At 37.1% G+C, this 22495-nt stretch overlaps 1 protein-coding gene across 2 annotated transcripts in view; it reads left to right on the top strand.

The window, feature by feature from the left end:
* Positions 1-8901: 8901 nt before the first annotated feature.
* LOC127438022 (glycophorin-C-like) overlaps positions 8902-22495 on the top strand; it is a 32875-nt gene continuing 19281 nt past the window's right edge. Inside the window, exons 1-2 of one of the 2 annotated variants that reach the window (XM_051693239.1) lie at positions 8902-9115; positions 11858-11988. In XM_051693239.1, the coding sequence (XP_051549199.1) occupies positions 11904-11988 (85 nt within the window). In that variant the 5' untranslated portion in view covers positions 8902-9115; positions 11858-11903. Of the gene's footprint in view, positions 9116-11853; positions 11989-22495 lie in introns of both variants that reach the window. The other variant, XM_051693238.1, reaches the window with a different exon arrangement.

Genomic DNA, 22495 nt, shown 5'->3' with positions numbered 1-22495 from the left:
CAGATGACGATTGTAGCTTGACTATGCAAAAACCTGATCTAGTGCGATTATAACTGAGTATGTAAATGTACTGAATGATGTAATTGCCAGCAGAAAATACTTGATTTTACTTTAGGTGTGTTACTTTGAGAAATCTTGGATGTTTGATGATACTTACGTTTTTACTCATTTTATACATTTTCTGTAATTATGACTAGTAAACTTGAGACTAGAAGGACTTTAAGGCAGCAAAACTACACAGTTGCACATAGTTAAAGCCGCCGTCTAAAGCATATATTTGTATTCATTCGCATTTATTTATCATCATGCATTTTGTATTACCCTTATGAAAATTGAGAGTTTATGGCAAATTTGCAGCAAACTTGCCACAAGTTCGCCACTGATAATTTTCACATGCAAATGAGCTTTGTGGCAAACTTGTGGCAAATTGTCTATTGTTACCAAAGGTTTACTGGAGGTTCACCACTACCGGTGAAGAGCTGCGAACTTGTGGCAAACATTTGCGGTGAATCAAAAGCTAATTTGCATGTGCAAATAACAAGCAGCAAATTTGCGGCTATTTTAGATTTTTTGTAAGGGTACGTCATTCATAATTATGACTTCCAAACCTGTTAAAATGTTGGTGGAATGTTAAAGGAAGAAAAAGTAAACGCAAGAACAGCCTTTAGCTAATGCCATCAATTAAAACATGCGAATGCTACAAGACACTAATGCTGCTAATTATAACTTAACACCATTCACATTTACAGATAATGGGGAAGTGTTATTTGTAAAAGGTCAGGAAGAACTTTACTTTCATATATTTGTGAAAACCCTGAGGTTAATTAAATACCATTTGGGAAGAATGTTTTTTTTTTTTTGTTTTTTTTTAGATAAAAGAATGATGGGAAAAAAGAAAACTTCTTGAGGGAGAAGTTCTAAACTTGTTCCAGTTCACCATCAAAGAAACTTATTTTTTTCTCTCCCTCATATCTTTGATATTCAGATGGTAGAGGCGTTACAAAAAAATTAAAAAAATGCATCTTTATATTTGTTTGCAACCTACAGAGCAAGTGAGCTGGATGGAAATGTCAACGGCATAAATACCAGCATTTATTCTTCTTTCGATCAATAGAGAATATCACTATATTTCCTGTATCCCTCCACTGAGCTTAGGCAGGCAAAGTTTCCAGAACTTTCCTTTCATAGCACTTAAGGCTCCCGTATACTTCCAGAGAAGTTCTTCTTTGCTCAGGGGTAAAAAGAAGTTCAAAACAGCCGAGCAATGGTATACTCTTTGTGAACATTCAGACACCCACCACAGCTGTGGGAGGCGTTAAGAGGAGCATTCAGATATCAGGACGAACAAGACTACATGTAAAATTTTAACTAATTAAAATGTGTTATCAATGACTTTATGCCACATTTTATGAGAAGAATTCATATGAAGTCAGTAAAAGAAGCTGTTTTTACCAATCAATGATGATTTAAAGTAATATACAGTGCTGTGAAAAAATATTTGCCTAGTATTATCTGATTTTCTTTCTATTTTTGTGTATTTGTCATATTAAATTGTTTGAGATCTTCAAATGAGACATAACATAAAACAAAGGCAACCTTAGTAAACACAAAATACAGTTTTCAAATGTATATATATATATATATATGTATTGAAGCAAAAAAGTTATCCAACACCTATATCACCCATGTGAAAAACTAACTGCCCCCTTACACTTAATAGCTGGTTGTGCCACCTTTAGCAGCAACAACTGCAACCAAACACTTCCAAAATCTGGAGATCAGTCTTTCACAACGCTGTGGTGGAATTTTGGCCCCCTCCTTTTTGCAGAACGGCTTTAGTTCAGCCACACTGTAGGGTTTTCGAGTCCTGCCACAGCAAGATTTTAATTTAATTTCTTTGAGCCATTCAAAAGTGGACTTACTCCTATGCTTTGGATCATTGTCTTGCAGCATAATCCAGTTGTGCTTAAGCTTCAACTCACAGACTGATGACCGGACATTCTCCTTTAGGATTTTCTGGTAGAGAGCAGAATTCATGTTTCGCTCAATTATTGCAAGTAACCCTGGCCCTGAAGCAGCAAAGCACACATCACACTAACACCACCATGCTTGACCGTAGGTATGATGTTCTTTTTGTGGAATTCTGTGTTTGATTTACGCCAGATATAACGGGACCCCTGTCTTCCAAACAGTTCCACTTTCGATTCATCAGACCACAGAACATTCTCCCAAAAGGTTTGAGGATCATCGAGGTGTGTTTTGGCAAAATTCAGACGAGCCTTTGTGTTCTTCTGGGTTAGCAGTGGTTTTCGCCTCACCACTCATCCATGGATGGCATTTTTTGCCAATGTCTTTCTGATAATGAAGTCATGAATAGTGACCTTTATTGATGCGAGAGAGGCCTGCAGTTCCTTGGATGTTGTACTTGGCTTTTTGTGACTTCCTGGATGAGTCGTCTCTGTGCTCTTGGAGGAATTTTGGAAGGTCGGCCACTTCTGGGAAGGTTCACTACTGTGCCAAGTTTTCTCCATTTGGAGATAATGGTTCTCACTGTGGTTTTTTGGAGTCCCAGAGCCTTTGAAATAGCTTTGAAGCAGACTGATGTATTTCAGTCAGCTTTTTCCTCATAATTTCTGGAATTTCTTTCAACCTTGGCAAAGTATGTTACTGGGTGAAACCTTTTAGCCAACTTCATGCTGCTGAAACAGTTCTATTTAGGTGTTGATTTAATTGAACAGGGCTGGCAGTAATCAGGCCTGGGTGTGTCTAGACCAGCTGAACCCCATTATGAATGCAGTTTCATAGATTTGGGGATTTAGTAACTAAGGGGCAAATACTTTTTCACACAGGCCCAGTTGGTATTGGATAACTTTTTTGCATCAATAAATAGCATTATCATTTAAAAACTGTATTTTGTGTTTACTCAGATTGACTTTGTTTTATGTTAGATTTTGTTTGAATTTTTGAAACAATTTAGTATAAGATATACACAAAAACAGAAGAAATTAGGAAAATACTTTTTCACAGCACTGTATATGCAGTAGATAATGTTTCATTTGTCTTGTTTACATTCTGAATTCATGGCGCTAATGCATTAACACCCTATACACAGCCATAATATGCGCCGATTACACAATGTTATTGTAATTTATGATGACACTGATACTACTGCAAAGATGGGTGTATAAAAGAGTGTTAATATTCAGAATACAGACCAAAGAATGAGAAAAAAAGAGAAAATGTCTCTACATGAAAGATTGTATAGATGTAGGTAAATTTGCACCAGTTCCCTAATTACTCTTCACGCCGGTGTGTTCATGTTGACTGAACTTAAGTGGCTGAACAACGTACACAGAATTAGCTGTCGTCCTCAAGGTAGCTGGAGCTTCAGGTCACACCTACCGATAACGTGGACCAATGTCAATAAGATGGTGTTTAGCAGCCAGTAAAACGTTTTCCTAAAAGTTTGCCATGGCGAGCTGTTACGAACTACCGAACAAACTCAAGAACACCTTCTTTTTGGCCAGATTTTGTTCGAAATGATGTCACATCTGTTCGTTCTTTGATTTCGTATGAAGTATATGGGGGCCTTTACTCCTATCAGATTACTGTGAGTGTGTGGGTTTAAACTGGTCTTCAAGCCTGACCAGCTTAAAATTCCCAAAACTCCACTCAAACAATCAAACTGACCAGGGTGAGAGACCAGCTAAAATCAGCCAACCATCTTAAGGCTGGTTTTAGCAAGAGAAGAGAAGGGAAGAGAATATCTCTCAGATTTTACTTTCCTTTAGAAGAGCAATGGAGAGACAGAGAAATAGATACGGACAGACAGAAAGTCTGTCAACAGGGTCTAGTAACAGAGATTTATTACAGTAGAAGTGATGCTCTAGAACGAGCTCTGATGGACAAAACAAGACGAGACACAGAGGAATACATTCCGAGATCCAAATCTTTCTCCTCACAACTGTCGTTAACAGCCACTCATGTCTATCCTCATAATTCTCCATGCTGCATCCACCATAAAACACATCGTCCATCATAATGGGAGCCCCCGCGGTAAGAAAAAGTGTCTGTTAAGGTGCAAAGAGAGGAAAAGATGTGGTGTTACATGTCTTAACCTGAAGGCTGTTTGGTGAGATATCAACAGCACCACCTAATGGAGCCTTTGATATTTTTATTTGGGCATGCTTGAAGTATTTTTTCTTCTTTATGAGTGTTTGTAAAAGACTGGCATGCAATTTGTGGGTTTTCTTTCAAAGCAGCACACACAATCCCTTTTATCTCAAAAAGAAAAAAATATTTATCCACTGAACAACAGCGGCGGTTTAAATAAACGATTGGTTTAAATTTCACAGTTCATGGCAGTTCTCAAGCTTCCGTTTAATTAAACCGCACCGTTGTCATCTTCGGACTGATGAAAGAGGAAAAAACTCGAGAGTGTTTAAAAGTGTAAAATCCTCTGGGTTGCAGTCATTCAGTTTTTGCCCACAGTGTAGGAAAGAGATAATTGGCCGACTGTTCATTAGCTAATTGCGTATTTCTCGTAAATTTCCTTTTTCATCATTTAATTTTTGGCCGATCTGGATGCTGTAACAAGCAGTCACCAGTCACATGGAGGGACTGTTGGTGGTGAACAACGGAGGAAATTAATTATATTGGCAATAAATAAGGACATTTTGCAAGTGATGTGTGTGTGTTTAGCGTGAAGTGGATTGCTGATGGTTTTTAATTCGATTTTAAGATTCCTGGGGTCTTTTTCTCAGGAGAAACACTGCAAAAGTCTCCATTTGCTTTCCATATCATCTCATAGCTTGGAGAAACAATTGAGATACTAAAAAGATCTTGTTTATGATTTATCTGTCCAACAAGAGCTGTTTCAAGCATGACATCACAGCAATTTGTCTTCATGGTTTCTTTTGCACAATTTCTTCCATCTTTTGTTCGACTGAGCTGCTCTCCTTCATGTTGGCATTTCAGTATGTAGGGCAGACAAATTCGGTTTCGAGCGTCTGCCTCGTTAAATGTCGTCACACGTCTCCCTTCATCACCTTCTTTTCCTTCTCCTCTTCTCCCATTCTCTCCTTCCCTCGGCATCCTCCGAGGCTTCGGGCAGTTGAACCAGACACACATACACACACACACACAAGCTCATCGAAAGCTTTCCCAATTCTCTCTTTGAATGACAAAGGCTGAGTTTTGTTTTTCTCTCGTGTGCACGTATGTTTGTGTGTACTTGCGATTTATGCCAGTATAATCTCCTTCCAAGCCATCCCAAAACTACGGATCCTCCCAGATGACAGGGAGGGAATATGTTTTTTGAAATAGTTTTGCATTCCCTCTACAGTAACCATAGCTGAACTATGGTATTCGTAGTAAAATCATAGTAACCACAAAATGTACCATGGTTTTATTACTGTATAGTAACCATATTTTAACTATGATATTTGTAGTAAACCATAGTGATAATACAGGAAATAGTAGTAAAAATCATAGTCATTGTGCCAAAACATGGTTACTACAGTTTTACTATTGTAAAACCATGGTTAATTTGTGGTACAAATGTTACTACAGTGACTATAGTTCAGCTATGGTATTTGCAGTAAAAACATACCAACAAGAAAATTTACCTTAGTAGTACTACTGTAGCCATAGTTCAACCATGTATTTGAGGTAAAGCCTTAGCAACCACAACATTTACCATGTTTTAACTACTGTACAGGAACCATATTTTAAGCATGATATTTGTAGTTAACCATAGTGATAATACAGTAAAACCAAAACTATGGTAGTAAAAATCATAATCATTCTGCCAAAACATGGTTACTACAGTTTTACTATTGTATAACTATGGTTGATTTGCAGTACAAATTTTATTACAGTAACTATAGTTCAGCTATGGTATTTGTAGTAAAACCATAGCAACCCTATACCATCGTTTTACTACAGTAACCATAGTTCAACCATAATATTGGAGGTAAAACCTTAGCAACCACAAAATTTAGTATGTTTTAGCTACTGTACAGCAACCATATTTTAACTATGATATTTGTAGTAAACCATAGTGATTATACAGGAAAACCAAAACTATGGTAGTAATAAATCATAATAATTCAGCCAAAACATACTACAGTTTTACTATTGTAAAACTATGGTTAATTTGTGGTACAAATTGTATTACAGTAACTATAGTTTAACTATGGTATTTGTAGTAAAACCATTTCAACTCCAAAATTTACCATAGTTTTACTACAGTACCCATATTTTAACCATTATATTTGTAGTAAGCAATAGTGATAATACAGGAAAACCAAAACTATGGTAGTAAAAATCATAATCATTCTGCCAAAACCTGGTTACTGCAGTTTTCTTATTGTAAAACTATGGTTAATTTGTGGTACAAATTATAGTATTTGTAGTAAAACCATACCAACAACACAATTTACCATAGTTTTACTACAGTAACCATAGTTCAGCTATAATATTTGTAGTAAAAGCATACCAAAAAGAACATTTACCTTAGTAGTACTACTGTAGCCATAGTTCAACCATGGTATTTGAGGTAAAGCCTTAGCAACCACAACATTTACCATGTTTTAACTACTGTACAGGAACCATATTTTAACCATGACATTTGTAGTAAACCATAGTGATAATACAGGAAAACCAAAACTATAGTAGCAAAAATCATAATCATTCTGCCAAAACATGATTACTACTGTTGTACTATTGTAAAACTATGGTTAATTTGTGGTACAAATTTTATTACAGTTCTAACGAGCATCGGTGAGACAAACAGACCTAAATGCAGAGGAACAGTTCAAAGGATTTATTTTCAATAAATATGAGCAGTCACTGAGTTTAGTAAGACCTCTGTGTAAGACCATTTGACACGCAGCACACTGGAAAGCATCCACACTCTCGACATGCGGGCAACCAACAGATATACGAGACAGGACCAACTAGCCAGAGAGAGTGAGGTTAGTTCCTTGAAAACAAACAACAATCTAGCAAAGATACTGAGAACATGGAGGTCTTAAGAAGGGAGTGAATTAGAGGAGAACAGGTGTTGCTCGGCAAGCTAATCAGTGGCATGATCAGCGTTCCCCCGGGAACAATCAATGTTCCGATGGAAACACTCTCTGCGTCCGAATATCCTTCCCTACTATACAGTATTCCTAAAACAGTATGCCAGTGGAGTAGTATGTCCAAATCCAGAGTATTCATAAGACAGTAAGCGAAAAATGCCCGAATGACCTACTACTTCCGGTGGGAATCCGAAGTGTGAAAACTTTCCTATCCCACAATGCACTGGAAGCTGAGGAGACATCATGTTTCAACAATAAGTCCTGTATACACAAAGAACATTTGTCATTGTGCTTAAATGGCACTTGTTTAACCAAACTTGAGTGGATTATATTCACGGTTGTTGGACTGAATAACAAAACAAAAAAATCAAACAAACCTGTATGCAGAAATAAGAGCCCATGAGCTAAGATGCCAAAATTCAAATTGCAGGGCAACATGCACCAGCCAAGCAACAGCCATTGAGATTAATGAAAATGCTCTATATTAGACCTTCTTGGCTAGAATAATGTGTCATCCAAAAATAACACTGTAGAAAAATAGTCTTTATGTATTTCTAGAGTTTACTTACAGTGTTTCACTAAGCCAATACGTTTGTTTGAAAATATAATTAGCGAAGACTGGACTCAACATTAAGCAGTCATAAATAATGTAACGAGTCGGCACGGTCATTGTTTTCCTTTGCGTTAGTCATGCAGAGTATAGCAGGTCAGTCAGTGTGTTTTCACAGTAATTAATATATTCATCCATATGATCCAGCTGTAGCTGGCAGGAGGGTGGCTTGGTTAAACCCGTGCAGCATCTGTGGCTGCTGACAGCCGACATCAGTTCATTTTGGGGTAGAAAATGGTGGTAATTAAAAAGTCATTGTGGTTCCTTTAATGCTGTCAGTCTCTCACCGCCAACAGCTTCTCCTACGAGAAACAAGGTGGATTCTCATCGTAAACAAAAAGAGTTTGCATACTGTGCACTGTAAGAGTACAGAGTAAGAGTAAAATGTTACTATGCTTTTTCGAACATGGTCGAAAGTGTTTAAAATAAGAGTTCTTGGTGTCGTCAAACAAAAAATAATTTCAGAGGTCAAGCAACTTTTTTCTTTGGAATAACATTCACTGATTAACTGTTCACAATAAGCAGACTGATCTCACTCTAAATTCAGTTACAGTAGGCAAGTTCTTCAGCTGAAATTGGTCTGTGCTTACTAAAATTAGAATCATTGCCCCTAGTGGCCGAAGCTGGAAGTTTTGTCAAGGGCAGGTTTACGATTTCTGAGGCCTAAAGCAACCAACCAACTTGGGACTCCAAAATTTACATCAATTTACATAAATTCATCCTATTTGCCTTTGCAGCCAATTACATTCAAAATGTCCAGAATGGCCAGAACTTGTGTCTCTGTGGTTTCTTGCACTGTGTGCTATCAGTAGTGCAAAGGAAAAGGTGAACACATTTGAGTTAATTCATAAATTATGGAAGATGCTGCCTGTCAGAAATTTGTCAGAATGGTGTCGATTTCAGGGAACCACATCTTTCGATAGCAACATGTCGGATTTCCTGTGCAATTATGTTGCAATATGTCCAGGAACTTGTATAAAGAAAGTACATGTTGACTTCATGTTGACTTGCAATTTCAAGGCCTAACATCTGCTCGCTGACTTCATTGCCAGTTCTTTCACAGTCAACTTCCTCCAAACACATATGTTTATGGGTGTGGGTCTTTTTCCCTAGAGCCCCTTGTCAGATCTGGTCCAGAAAGCAACTACAACGTATTTGAATTCAAAGGGTGGGGCTTGTTGGCTACACATGTTCAGATAGTCACCATAAGAATACAAGTTCACAAGCCCCATATCTGAAAAACACCAGAGAGAGGGAGACACGCAGAAAGACAGGCAGATAAAGAAAAGGTGAGACATTCAGCCGTGAGCACTGTCAAACTCAAGATAACTACCACAAACTTTATCAAAGTTTCAGTGAGTGGACATCAGCCAACTAAACAAGACAACCAACTACAAGACAACCTGCTGCAGTCTGCCTGGTAAGTGTTCAAATCTGTCTTTCACTCTACTTTGTTGAAAACGGCAGGTTTTTTGCTGTCATCAGACCCTTGTGTAGATTTGTAAGGACACGCTGCCTTTCGCTGGGACACAAGGTGAGGACATTAAATTCAAGCTGCAAGGCAACACCTGCAATGTAACTAATAGCTGGTCTCATTCTGTCATCTGCGACACTTTCAATTTGACAAATAAGACTCATCACAGGCTGTTGGTCCTCGGTGTCATTTCTGCCTCTTTCTGGGAAAAGTTTGAAATAATCTACAACACCTTAATTAGCTGCCTAGCGCATGTACTGTATACCTTCTCAATGTGACCTTCTGCTGAGGCTCCATTTCAAAACCTAGTGTGACTGTCTACTGTTAAATGGACAGCAGCCTTTCGAGTCAGCATCCTAACAGAAATGGAAAATCATTAGTGAATGATTTGGAACTCTATTGCCACATAAATAGCATGTAGTGCATGGAAGACTCGACTCACAATTGATTTTTAACAGAGTTTAATGTTAACATGTTGCTAAGCTACCAACACATTGAAAATGTAAACATTTTCGTTGTTTTACAACGCATGTGGTTATGGGGAGCGTTTCTGAAAGTCTCTTTCAAACGTTTTTGGCAGAGAAAATCAGCATTCCAGTGTGGTGAGAACCGTAAACTTAGCGAAAAGTAATGCGTTTTCGATTAAAAACTTATTAGTTTGGACGTGGCCTCAGAAGTATAATGCTGCTGCCAATGTTTTGGAACAACCTTCCCATTGAGTGCACCTATGATACCTTACAATACTGTCTAGGTGGACAGCTTAAGTTGTAAAGTTGTTAGAGCTAAGTTGTTTTGTTTTTTTGCTTTCTCTCTCACACATTCCTTTACAAGTGGCCTCTGCAACACAAATCCCTGATAGCACACGTACATCACACAGACGTCTATTTGATGTGTGTTTTACATCTGGAAGACGTAATTTTAACATTGTTTGCTCATAAATGAAATATGTCTATAAGTCAATAAGTGTGTCTCGGATGTCAATGAGACATTCAGCAGATGTCTTTGAGATGTTAATGATTTATAACGTTTGTAAATCTGAACTTTTAAGATGTTTAGCAGATGTTAATTAGTTTCTGATGCTTTCCAGATGCAAAGATCTAAAACAGACATCTCAGAGATGTACTGTACATGTACTATCAGGGATGTGTTCAAGACTTTGTTCAGTTACCACACTACCATTCATAAACAACATCGTACATAAGCTGACAAGGAAAACTGCTTTCAAAGCCAATATTGCTGTATAAACTACCAGTTAAAAGTTGGGAAACACTTGACTGAATGTATGCTTCTTCTGATCTTACAACCATTCAATCTACAGGCTTGAAATAGATAAGTTGAAGTGGATAGTGAAAGAAAGGCAGTCAGCTAGTGTCCAGCATACATGTGAACTTTATTACTGTTTGAAAAACATCTCAGGATGCCCCTAATGATGTTGGTTGAAGAATGATTAGTGATTGCAGAGTTGTAATCTAGACAAATGAAACATCTTTTAAAAAATAAGACAGTTTTGACCTCAATATAATTCCCATTCTTCAATTTATGCTATTTTATAATTTTGATGACTCTACTATCATTCTAAAATATGTAAAATAGTAATAATGAAGAATAAGTTGGTGTGACCAAACTTTTGACTGGTAGTGTACGTGAACTATCCGTGCAAGATGGTCCGTCACGCACAGTTTAGAGATAAATGTGTTGTTGACTGATAACTATAAGCGCCCACACATTTTTCATCCAACCTTCAATTTTCTAAAAATAGGGGTGTGGGACTGTATGACAGCCAATAAGAGGCCAGCTCTCCCTTGGAGTTTCTGTGCCTCAGCCAATCATTTCACAGTCTGATATCAGCCAACTGTTAGCACCTTCTGATTTCAACTGACGTGACAAAGCTGACTCCTTTCTTTCTTAGGGTCTTGTTCAATTGAATTCCTATGTATTCCTAATATAAGTAGTCACACTTTTTACTCCAATAAATATTTCTCACGGTTGGTCTGTTTTTGAAAGTCAATTCCTGAACATTTCCACCATTATTGAAATGTGTGTGTGTGTGTTTGTTGGGGGGGGGGGGGGGGATTTGGATGTTGTCACAAGGCAAACTTGCCATTAAACTTTAGGCATTTCTATGATGTCTTGATTTCGCCACTTTATAAAAAAAAATTAATAAAAAGTTAATTCTGACTACAGTATATCTCACAATTCTGGCTTTATTTCTTGCAATTGAGACTTTACATCTCGCAACTGCAACTTTATATCTCGCAGCTGCAGCTTTATATCTTGCAATGGCGAGTTTATGTCTCGCAATTTCGCCTTTTGTGAGATATACTGTAAAGTCAAATATACTTCTTTATTTTATTTTTTATTCTGTGGCAAGATCACGCTTTCATAATTTTCTTGCTAAATTGAAACAATAAAACAAATATGAAACAGCAAAAATGAACAAGGTTACCTATAAATATCAAGCACTGTTCTAATATTCTAATTTAAGACATTTTTGAAATAGATGTGTGAAACCGACATACAAAACCAACTCTAAAAATACACATTTGTGGGAAAAAAAAAATCTTATAGTTAATGAGATATAGCCATTGTGACAACTTGCCTCAATCTCCTCTAAAATAATGAGTACTGTTTGCATTACAGTATTTAAAGACTATAACTCAACAGTACCATGTTTTTGGTCTAAGGCAGGCTTATGCAGGAGCCTTAACCGTTGGACAATACTCAGATTTCAGTCATGGCCAATTTCAGTCATGCCCCTACACCTGGGCCAGTAGACGCAAACAGCGAGATTCCGATACAGCCATCAAACAACGATACCTGTAAGTGCTTCTTTAAATTCTAAATAACAAAACTGCAATTCTCTGTCTTATAACTGTTTGTTATTCTGGGCTGGTATTTGCTTCTTTCAGGTTGCCCTTTGATTTAGCACCTTTGAAAAGTGCACAGATGGTGTATGTACACTAGGCTTTTTCGTGATATTCAGCCATGAGCGAGCAGAATGCCACATTTATGCAACACTTTACGAATCAAGACTGCTGAAGTGTTCAAACCTCATGAGAATATAATGTAAAACATCAGCGGTTTAAAGCAAGTTTAGATACAGTAAAGCTCTTGATTGATAATCCGTGTGTTTAGAAAAGAGTTTAAAGATTGTCAAACAGGAATCACTTTTTTTGTTTGCATGGACTAGGCTAGGGTATACTTTGTTTTTCCACGTGCCGTTTTTTCTCGTGCATCAAAGCAAACTCATCTGACCGCAGACCATACGATTTGGTGCATGCACACTACAAATTACTTTCAAGTGTAGCGTATTGTCCTGAAGACGAAATTAGCATCATGCGCACTGTGCACGAAACGTAGCAGCACACGGAAACTGGAGTATACTTTAGCCTTAACACTTAAGTAACTTTTTTGTTTATACAGTATATATTTACTATAGGTTAAAGCTGGGCAATATTTTGAATTTTCAACAATATTTTTGCATTGATTTTCATAGGTGATATGAAATTAAGCAACATCGTAAATGATGCAATGGTTCAAATGAGCACATATTTGGTCATTAAGTTTCTTAAAGAGCGAGTCATTAGACAATTTTTATAGTGACTCTAATTTAAACTTCAGTTTCATAAATGGCGTTAGAGTTGGTCAGTTCAGTTTATTTTTGTGAATCAGTTAAATTTGTCCATTTTGATGAATCAATTCAACTCTTTCGATTGGTTTGCGAAATCACTCAAACATGTTCACAGAAGTCGGCGTGTAAAATTTTGTTGCCGATATATTAAATTTTCACAATATATTTCCAATGATTTCCACTGGGTATATAAAATCAAGCAACATCATGAATATTGCAATTATTGACCATATATTCCCTTACAAAATTCTAGAGTTCTGGCAAACTTGCCCATAAATTTGCCACTCATTATTTTTACATGAAAATGAGCTTCATGGCACACTCTTCATTGTTTCCAAATGTTTGCTAAGGGTTCACCACTACCGGTGAAGAGCTGCAAACTTCTAGCAAAAATTGGCGCTGAATTGCAAGCTCATTTTCATGTGAAATTAATGAGCGGGAAATTTGCAGCAGGTTTGCGGCAAGTTTGTCAGAACTCTAGATTTTTTGCACCTTTCCTAAAGAGCGATTTATTAGACTGGCATCTTGAGTAAAGACATTTTTTTTTGTATTAGCTCTAATTTCAGTTAAAATTAGCAAAAATGGCGTCCATTTGATTCATATTTGCGAATCAGTTCAAACTGTCCAATTCAATGAATTGATTCAAAGCTTTGGATTAATTTGCGAAATCACTCAAACATGTTCACGGACGTCCCAGCTTAGAAATGTTTTAGTATAAATGTATTTAGGTAAGTATTGTTGTTTGTTACTATGTATTGTTATACTGGTTGATATAAATGAAAATGATTAAATATTATTATATTTAGATATTATATTCATATTTGTAAATATTTTTATTTTATATTTAAAAATGATTACTATATATATATATATATATATATATATATATATATATATATATATAATTATTATATATACTGTATATAATGTACAATGCATAATAATAGATTCTTAATATTATTATATATTTAAAATATTAAATAATAATTATTATGATATATTTTTTTAATATAAATTTTTACTACAATGACATGATTAATTTAGAGTAAATCAGTGTGGAAAAACATGTTTTTACTGTATTTTATTCCTATAATTAAACATTTTGAATTTATTTGGCAACAAATGGCTGTTGTTTCTAAGCCATTAAGAAATATATAGAGAGAATATCATTGAAAAGCAGAAAAATATTGAGATGTATTTTTTTCACCCAGCCCTACTGCAGGTTTATATACTCCATAAAGTATTTACAGAGTTTCCCCAGAGCCATTTTGCAGTTTTGCTTTTATAAATGTCATGATTGACAGTGTGAGTCATTGCCAAAGGAGAATACATTGATTCATTACCTGTCTACTCACCATTCATGCAAACAACATATTCGCCGATCTCTTTAGAGAGATTCTGGACTCCGCTCTGACTGGCAGGACTGTGGATTGCCGGTATATTTTGCTGTTGTCTAAAAGATCTTTAGGTTGGAGCAATAAAAGTCTTTTCTTCCACTTGTGTTCCTGCCTTTAGCGTTATAGTGCTTCTCGCTAAACAAATTGTATATCACTCCACTGCACAGGCCGGTGAAGAGTGAGCAATGTTTTGAAAGCTTGAGATTATTGGCCTGACATATGTGGAGTGACTCTCTGTGACTGTGTGGAAAAGAGAGAGAGAGAGAGAACACCGTTAAACAATAATTTCTAACTTTTATCACAAAAAGGACAATAACAACATGCTAAAGCCCTATTCAGACAAAAAAAGCAACATTTAAAGGGGTATTTTGCCTGGAAACCAGTGTTGGGGTGTAGTTAACTAAAAGTCACGACGCTTCTAACGTATCTACATTTATCACAATATTTTGATTCTGTTAAATAAAATAGGTGTTTTCTAGTTTAATATTTCTAGTGTATATTAACTATCATTTTATGTTCACTTTAATGTTGCACCCTAGTTTTTTTAACTCTTACCGATGCATTATTTATCAATGCATAATCAACTGTGCATAAACATTTCATCCCTTGGCTGTGGTTAAAGTTTTTTTTTAGATTTATTGTTATTGGTGCACTTGTGGCTGCTTAGATCTGGAGGGTGTCCTGCTTTTCCCTGCCTGCTAAATCGATTGCAGGTAAACTAATCTACTTTTGAAGTCACCTGAACAAAGAAGCTCTCCAAATGAGTGCTCTTACCGTACATGCTATTTGGAGAGGGAATTGTGGAGTTGCCTTCAATGGGGCCTGTCCCAGTTGCCATGGTTGCCATCTCCATGGAAATGGGAGATATATTCTTGTTTATATATGGGCTTTTATGGCATGTGAATGGATATAGGGTTATTAAAGTGTTCAAAGTGATGGCAATTTAGAGATTCTACATTTAAAAAAAAAGGATTTCTGATGCTTGTTCAGTTTACTTAATTAAAATGATGTTATGCAGGAGTTATGCTGGAGTTTTACCATTGTGGTGAAGTGTGGCACTTGTGCTTAGGTTGAGGATGGACTTTCACTTTCAAGTGATGCATGATTCGAGTGCTGCTTAGCTCTATAAACAGTTGCAATTAAATTGACAGTGCAACAGTTTCACTGTCCTTATGCTTGCTCACCTGGCATATACAGTACTGACTGCTAAAATTAATTGAGTTGGACCAACATAAGAAAATTATTTGAATAAAACCTTAGTAAACCATTGAGGTAAAACTACTACAGTACATTGATATAAACTAATCCAAATAAATTATTTTGACTCAATAAAACTTAATCTGTGATGAAACTTATTCTGAATGAAAGACATTAACCCTTTAAGGTCTGAGGGTGTTTTTAAAAATGTCCTGTTTCAGTGGCATACCCAAAATTAAAGGCGACAAAAAAGCAAGGAGGGTCAATTGTTTGGTAAAATTTTACGTTTTTAAAGTTCACATTTTTTAGTGATATAGATTATGCTAAATTCTGAGACTCTCAGCCTAAGAAACTACTGGAAAATCGGGAAATAAAAAACTTGTGTCAAAAATTATTTATTTGTTTGTTTTTCTTATTTTTCTGATTTGAATTTATATATCTCAGGATTTAAAGGTAGCTCTGAAAAATCTGATTCATTTGTTTTGTTTCCAATCATGTCACCTGTAACTGAGCACAATTTTGTGTTGATATGACAAAGCAATCAAAAAATCATTTATCTTAGTGTCCAAAAACGTCTCCAAGTGTCCAAAATCCTCTCCAAACAAATAAAACATTATAATTATACAAAAGAACTAATTTCACATCCAAATACAACTATGACAAAAGGTATGCTCTCTCCAAAACATACAGGCAAGCGTAATGAGATCTCATTTAGTTCCATTCTGTGTCATTTGAGCCATCATTGAGTCTTGGCACCATCTCCTGGAGGCTATATGTACTGTAATTAGGGTGAATTATCCTCTCTGGCCATATTTGGATGACTTCCACCTCTGGTTGCAGCAATCTGAACCCTAATACGATTGGTTTAGCGTTCCATGACGCTGGACAACATATTACATCATTGCCGATGAAGTCATCTGATCCAGGAAAGCTAACGCATTTTTAGCCAGATAGCACATTATGTTCTATCTGCACATTCTACTTTGTGTGAATTATTTTGATGGTCTCTGCATCCGATTGCATTGTGTGTGGGCTCGTCTTAAAGAAAATCACCTCTTCTAAGTAATGATATGTGATATTTTATGTTCCATTTATTTTTCGTGAAGTTATAAGTGAAAACACAGCATATGAGCAACACCTGTTTACATGTAACATGTATAGCTATAACTCACTATATCTTTGTCTGTGAGTAAAAAAAAAATGAGCTGGTAGCATTCTACTCTTTGAGAGCTTTCCAACGACATATGACACATGGCTATTTGATGCGTTTGATGTTTTTACTGATTACAATAATATGTACAGTGCAACATTATTAATAATTTATCAAAACGGAACAATTCTGATTTGTCTGCAAATTTCAAAGCACTTGTTCAGTTTTGGTCATAATGCCTGCATGCATTGTAAAGTAGAGCTTCTACGCTTTAAAACTATACTTATTTTGTGTTGGTCAAGACTGTAGTTAATATTTTGATCATTATTTTTTTCTCGCCGGGCCCACCCAAGCTGATAGGGTTAAACTGCTAGTAGAAACTTTCTCAAATTCAATTAATGGTAATGACTTTATTTTTTGAGTGTACTCGGAGCTGTTCATTACATCCTTGAGAAGGACGATTAACCAGTGGTTACTCCAGAGGGACTGATTCTTACTGCATCTGCTAAACGCCACATCCCTTCTAGAAAATCAAGTTCAAACGAGCTTAAGTTAGTTGTTGGTTTTTGCATGGTTTCTAGTTTGTTCAAGCTGGTTATTTATGGTCATTGGCTGGTCTAAACTGGTCTAGATGTTCGACCAGCTGGACTACTTGCTGATTTTGACCAGGCAAATGATCTTCCATGTTCTTAAAACCAGACTGAACACCAGAAGTTGGCACAAACTAGTTTTTACTTCAGGGTTCCAAAGACTTTTGACCAATAAATTTCCCTAACTTTTCCAGTTGTTTTTGATTATTGGATAAGAATTTGTAACAAAAAAAAATAGTTTGGATTCAGACCGATTCGCTAATGAATCCTTCAAACCGATGTTTGACAGTTTTTGTGAAATTCAACCCTTTTTAATGAAAACATTAGGTTCAAATATGGGTTTGATTTAAAAATTCCCTGATTTTCTCAGTCTTTCCATGACAGTTGGAACCCTGTAACTCTTAAAACTGTATATATGGCCAATGTCCATAATGTCACAAATTTTCAACCAAAATATCCATGAAGGACAAGACATGAAAAAACTTAAAGGGAATATAATGTTTTCACCACTGACATGAACCTCAAAGGACCCTGCCCCGAGGACAGCGAAGAACACAGCAAAGCGATTCACACGTTTGTGGAGAGAGAACCAGAGGCATTAGACGACATGAGCATACACTTTAGCACAATCTTAGCAACAAAAAAAAAAGGAGTGAAAGTGAAAAAAAAAAACCTCAGGTGTGAGCTGTGATTTCCCTGACTGTCGGCACTTTCTCCTCACTTAGCGAGACCATATACACACATTTTATTCTGAGTAAAAGACAGCGACGAAAAGACAGAGAGAACAAGGGCAGGAAGTTGATATCTATTCTTAGTTCTGTTGTTGTTCAGGCAGAAAATAATCAGCTAGTGGACCATTGAAGGAGTGTGTGAATGATGAACAATTGGGAATGGCTTTGAAATCCACTGCATTTGAACACAAAGTGTTAGTGCGTGTGTGTGTACAATCCCTTAAGAAAAATAACAGCCTATGAGCTTGGAAATAACCTAAGTGTTCATTGTTCGGAAACTCAATCCTTGCTTTTTGTGTGTGTGGGTGTGTTTGTATTCTTCAGGGTTTGCCGGAAAAAAGAAAGAAACATGCTACAAGAGTCCACTGGAAAAAACAGAGAAAACAGACGATTTGAAGTGTGTGTTTGTGTGTCATTGTGTGTCTTCCTCTCTCATATACACACGTGCACACACACTCTGCAGCTTTAGATTAAGAGGGAGTGTCAGTTTATCATAAACTCTCAGGAGGTCATGAACACTGAGCTTTTATCAGGACTGTTAGTCACGTATTCAAATGTAAAACTGTTCGATTCTCCCTCATCTCACAAAAACATGTTCAGGTCATATTTCATCCAAAAATCAAAAGGAAAAGAACTAGAAATCATAATTTGCAAAAGAAATGAAGCCTGTTTAAAGACAATTTAAGGTTTTTTGCATTGTGATGGTTTTAATCACAGTTATGCCAATGATCATTTGTATTTTTTATTATATTACAATTGTTGTAATACAATGATGTTTTAACTAAAATTGACATAAATAAAAATTTTATTTTATTTTTAGGATGAAATGTGGCCTGGACTTATTTTTAAGAGATACACCCATGAATGAATGATTTTATGTTTTTTTTATTATTATTATTATTTTATTTTTATTTTATTTTTTCTCGATTTTGAGGTGAAATATGTCCTGAAAAAAAAAAATATATATATATATATATATATATATATATATATATATTTCAGAAGTATTTTTCCACTTATGGCATTATTGTGTTGATGATATATCTCAAATGAGTCTTTACCCAGAATCCCACAGTTCTCTTGTCCTCCTCCAACTTCAAGTAACATGACAGAGAAGGAAAGTGACAGTGGCATGTTTTCGTTGCAGTCTGGAATATAAACAGACAAGAGTGTTCGAAGTAATTATCCACGAGTCCAGAGATGCACATGGTTACAGCAGTACTGGTGGTGTCAGGATTCCTCAAATCTTTTTTTGATTACATTTGATTAAATCTTTGTAATTGTTCTTAATGTATAAAGACTATTTTATGTAATTTATAGTTCATTGAATTTGTATATAAGTTCACATCTCATGTTGACGGGCTGAAACTCCCACATATAAAATTCCTTGTTGAAAAAAATATTCTCAATCTCTTTTTCTCAATAGTAAAAAATGTAATGCACAATTTTAGTGGCATTTGGACCCTCTACTCCTGTATTATCAAATAAAATGAAATGGTTGCATTCATTCACAAAGAAATGAAAACGCTCTTCACCTTTTGCTCCTAGTTTATTTCTAGAGAAATTCTGTTTAAATTATGCTATTTAATATTTCAGTTTTGAACTTGCAAAGAGAAATATGTGATTGATCATGTAAACATGGTTAGCATGTGATTAACAGGAGGACCTGGTTTAAAGGTGCTGTTAGCGATTTTAGTTGTTTGGAATTTCCACAAACTGAGCAGTTGAATTAGTCACGCCCCCTCTTTCCAAAACCCTGCACTCCAAAGATACCAAACAAGCTTTTATTGAGATCGACACCAAGAAGCGTTTGTCAAAAACAACAGCAGCACTATAGCGCCCTCAACTGACAACTGTTATGAACAACACGGCATAAAAATGGCATTAAGCCTCAATAATTCACAACTACAAAACTATGAGAGCGCAAAATGATTGGCAGAAAGTGTCAGAGACCGCGGCCCACCGGCACATTTTTGTTTGCTGTTTACAGAGTCTAGAGCTGCCATAGAGACCAGTGAGAAATCTCACGACACTTATTTCAGAAATATCTGTCAGGGAGCAGGACATTTTGTTGTATACCTTTCCATGAAAAAAATTGCTTATACAGGGTTGCCAACTCTCACTCATTTGGCGTGAGACACGCTTTCAGGCTCTGTCTCACACTCTCACTCTACCCAAGTAAATCTTACACCATAAAACAAGAAAATGTAATTCAATGTAAAATAAATAAAACATAGCAACAAATCTTCAATTTGGATTTTTCCATCAGCACGATACTTGAAGTTTCGCCCGCCGGAGCACATTACCACCGCAATGCACATCAGTGTGCCCCGGAGACAGAATAACCAGAGCGCAGAGCTAGGGCAGAGCACGCGACTCAACACACATACGATATCTTGACATGTGGATGCCACAAAACGAATGCATTTAATATGAATTCTACAGAGAAGCATCTAATTTAAATCGGTGTGGAAGAAATAAGACCTTACAAACTGCTAGACAGACCCAACATTATATACAGCACTGATAAGGTAAAGAGGATATAACACCATGCATCAACATCCATTATTAGGCTTTTTAAAATGCACATCATCACCCTTATTAAAATGTATTGTGTTTATTCTGTTGTAACACAGTGACAAAAAGTTATAGTTTCATATTAAATCTATTAGGAGTAATCCGTTTAACTTAATTTCTATGTTATTTTATTTTAAGTTATTTATGTACTGTACATGTGTTTAGGCTATTAGATTTTTCCATACAAAATACTAGTTTATTTTTTAGAAAGACTAGCTACATTGACCTAACTAAAGTAATGATGAGGAGCCATCCATTGTGGTTATGGTCTTATTAGGATATGTGCATTCCTACTAGGACTTATTTAACATTTAACAATGACAAACCATGGTTTACAGTGGAACTCGTCAGGCCAAAGAGGATGGTTACAGAGTTGGGGATAAAGTCTTGTACAATCAGGCCAGGAACACACTGAATAAGGGAATCAGAGTGGCTAAAAGAAGATACTCTGAGAAGCTGAAAAACACGTTTTAAGCTAACGACCCTGCATTAGTGTGGAGTGGCATGAAACAACTTACAAATTACAGGACTCCTACCCCCAACCCTGTGGTGGACCAACAACTGGCTGACGTCCTGAATGTGTTCTACTGTAGATTTGAAAGGCCCAATCTCACACCCCACACCCACTCTGCTCTCAATTCACAAAAACACCAACACCTCCTGCAACCCCCCTCCTCCCCCCTCCTTCTACTCAACTGCACTTAAGATCTGTGAAGATGATGTGAGTCGCTTCTTTCGAAAACAAAGGATAAGGAAAGCACAGGGCCCAGATGGCGTTTCACCTGCATGTCTTAGATCCTGTACTAACCAGCTGGCCCCCATCTTCACACAGATCTTCAATAGATCACTGGAGCAGTGTGAAGTCCCATGCTGCTTTAAACGTTCCACTATCATCCCCATCCCAAAGAAACCAAAAATCACAGGAATTAATGACTACAGACCTGTCGCCCTGACGTCTATAGTCATGAAGTCATTTGAGAGACTGGTGTTGGCCCACCTGAACCCTTTCTAGGTCCCCTTCAATTTGCTTATCGTGCTAACAGGTCTGTGGATGATGCAGTCAACATGGGATTGCATCATATCCTGCAACATCTGGACAGACCAGGGACATATGCAAGGATCCTTTTTGTGGACTTCAGTTCGGCTTTCAACACCATCATCCCAGCTATTCTCCAGACTAAATTACACCAAATCTCTGTTCCCACGTCTATCTGTAAGTGGATTACCAGCTTTCTGACAGACAGGCAGCAGCTTGTGAGACAGGGGAAATTCACTTCCAGCACCTGTACAATCAGCACTGGTGCCCCCCAGGGATGTGTGCTCTCCCCACTACTCTTCTCCCTCTACACCAATGACTGCATCACCAAGGACCCCTCTGTCAAGCTCCTGAAGTTTGCAGACGACACCACTGTCATCGGCCTCATCCGAGATGACAATGAGTCTGCATACAGAAGGGAGGTTAAACAGCTGGCTGTCTGGTGCAGTCAAAACAACCTTGAGATGAACACGCTCAAAACAGTGGAAATTATTGTGGACTTTAGGAGGAACCCCCAACACTGTCCCCCCTCACCATTCTAAACAGTACTGTGGCAGCAGTGGAGTCATTCAGGTTCCTGGGCACTACCATCTCACAGGACCTGAAGTGGGAGACCCACATTGACTCCACTGCGAAAAAGGCCCAGCAGAGGTTGTACTTCCTTCGCCAGTTGAGGAAGTTCAACCTGCCACAGGCACTGCTGATACAGTTCTAGGGGCTGCTCCCCTGGCGGATGGCATTGACGAGGACTCCGCAACAGCACATCCCTCCTCCCTCCCGGGTTTCGGCACCACTGTAACACATAAAGGATGGGCAAGGAGGAGGCAGGAACCGGCTGAACAGTAAACATAAAATTTAATGGTAAACTTAAAACCAACATAAACAAACGTGCAGCATGGCCGTGTGTGTACCTCTCTCTCTAACCGGCATCTCCGGCTTTCCCTTATCTCACTCTCCCGCTGATCAGCTGATTCAGCGCCGGCCGTGCTCCATCACGGACTGGCCACACCCTCCTCC

This window comes from Myxocyprinus asiaticus, chromosome 49, assembly GCF_019703515.2.
Source record: "Myxocyprinus asiaticus isolate MX2 ecotype Aquarium Trade chromosome 49, UBuf_Myxa_2, whole genome shotgun sequence".
Taxonomy (NCBI): Eukaryota; Metazoa; Chordata; class Actinopteri; order Cypriniformes; family Catostomidae; genus Myxocyprinus; species Myxocyprinus asiaticus.
Note: the sequence above shows the minus strand (reverse complement) of the source record. Positions and strands in the feature narration are given on the sequence as shown.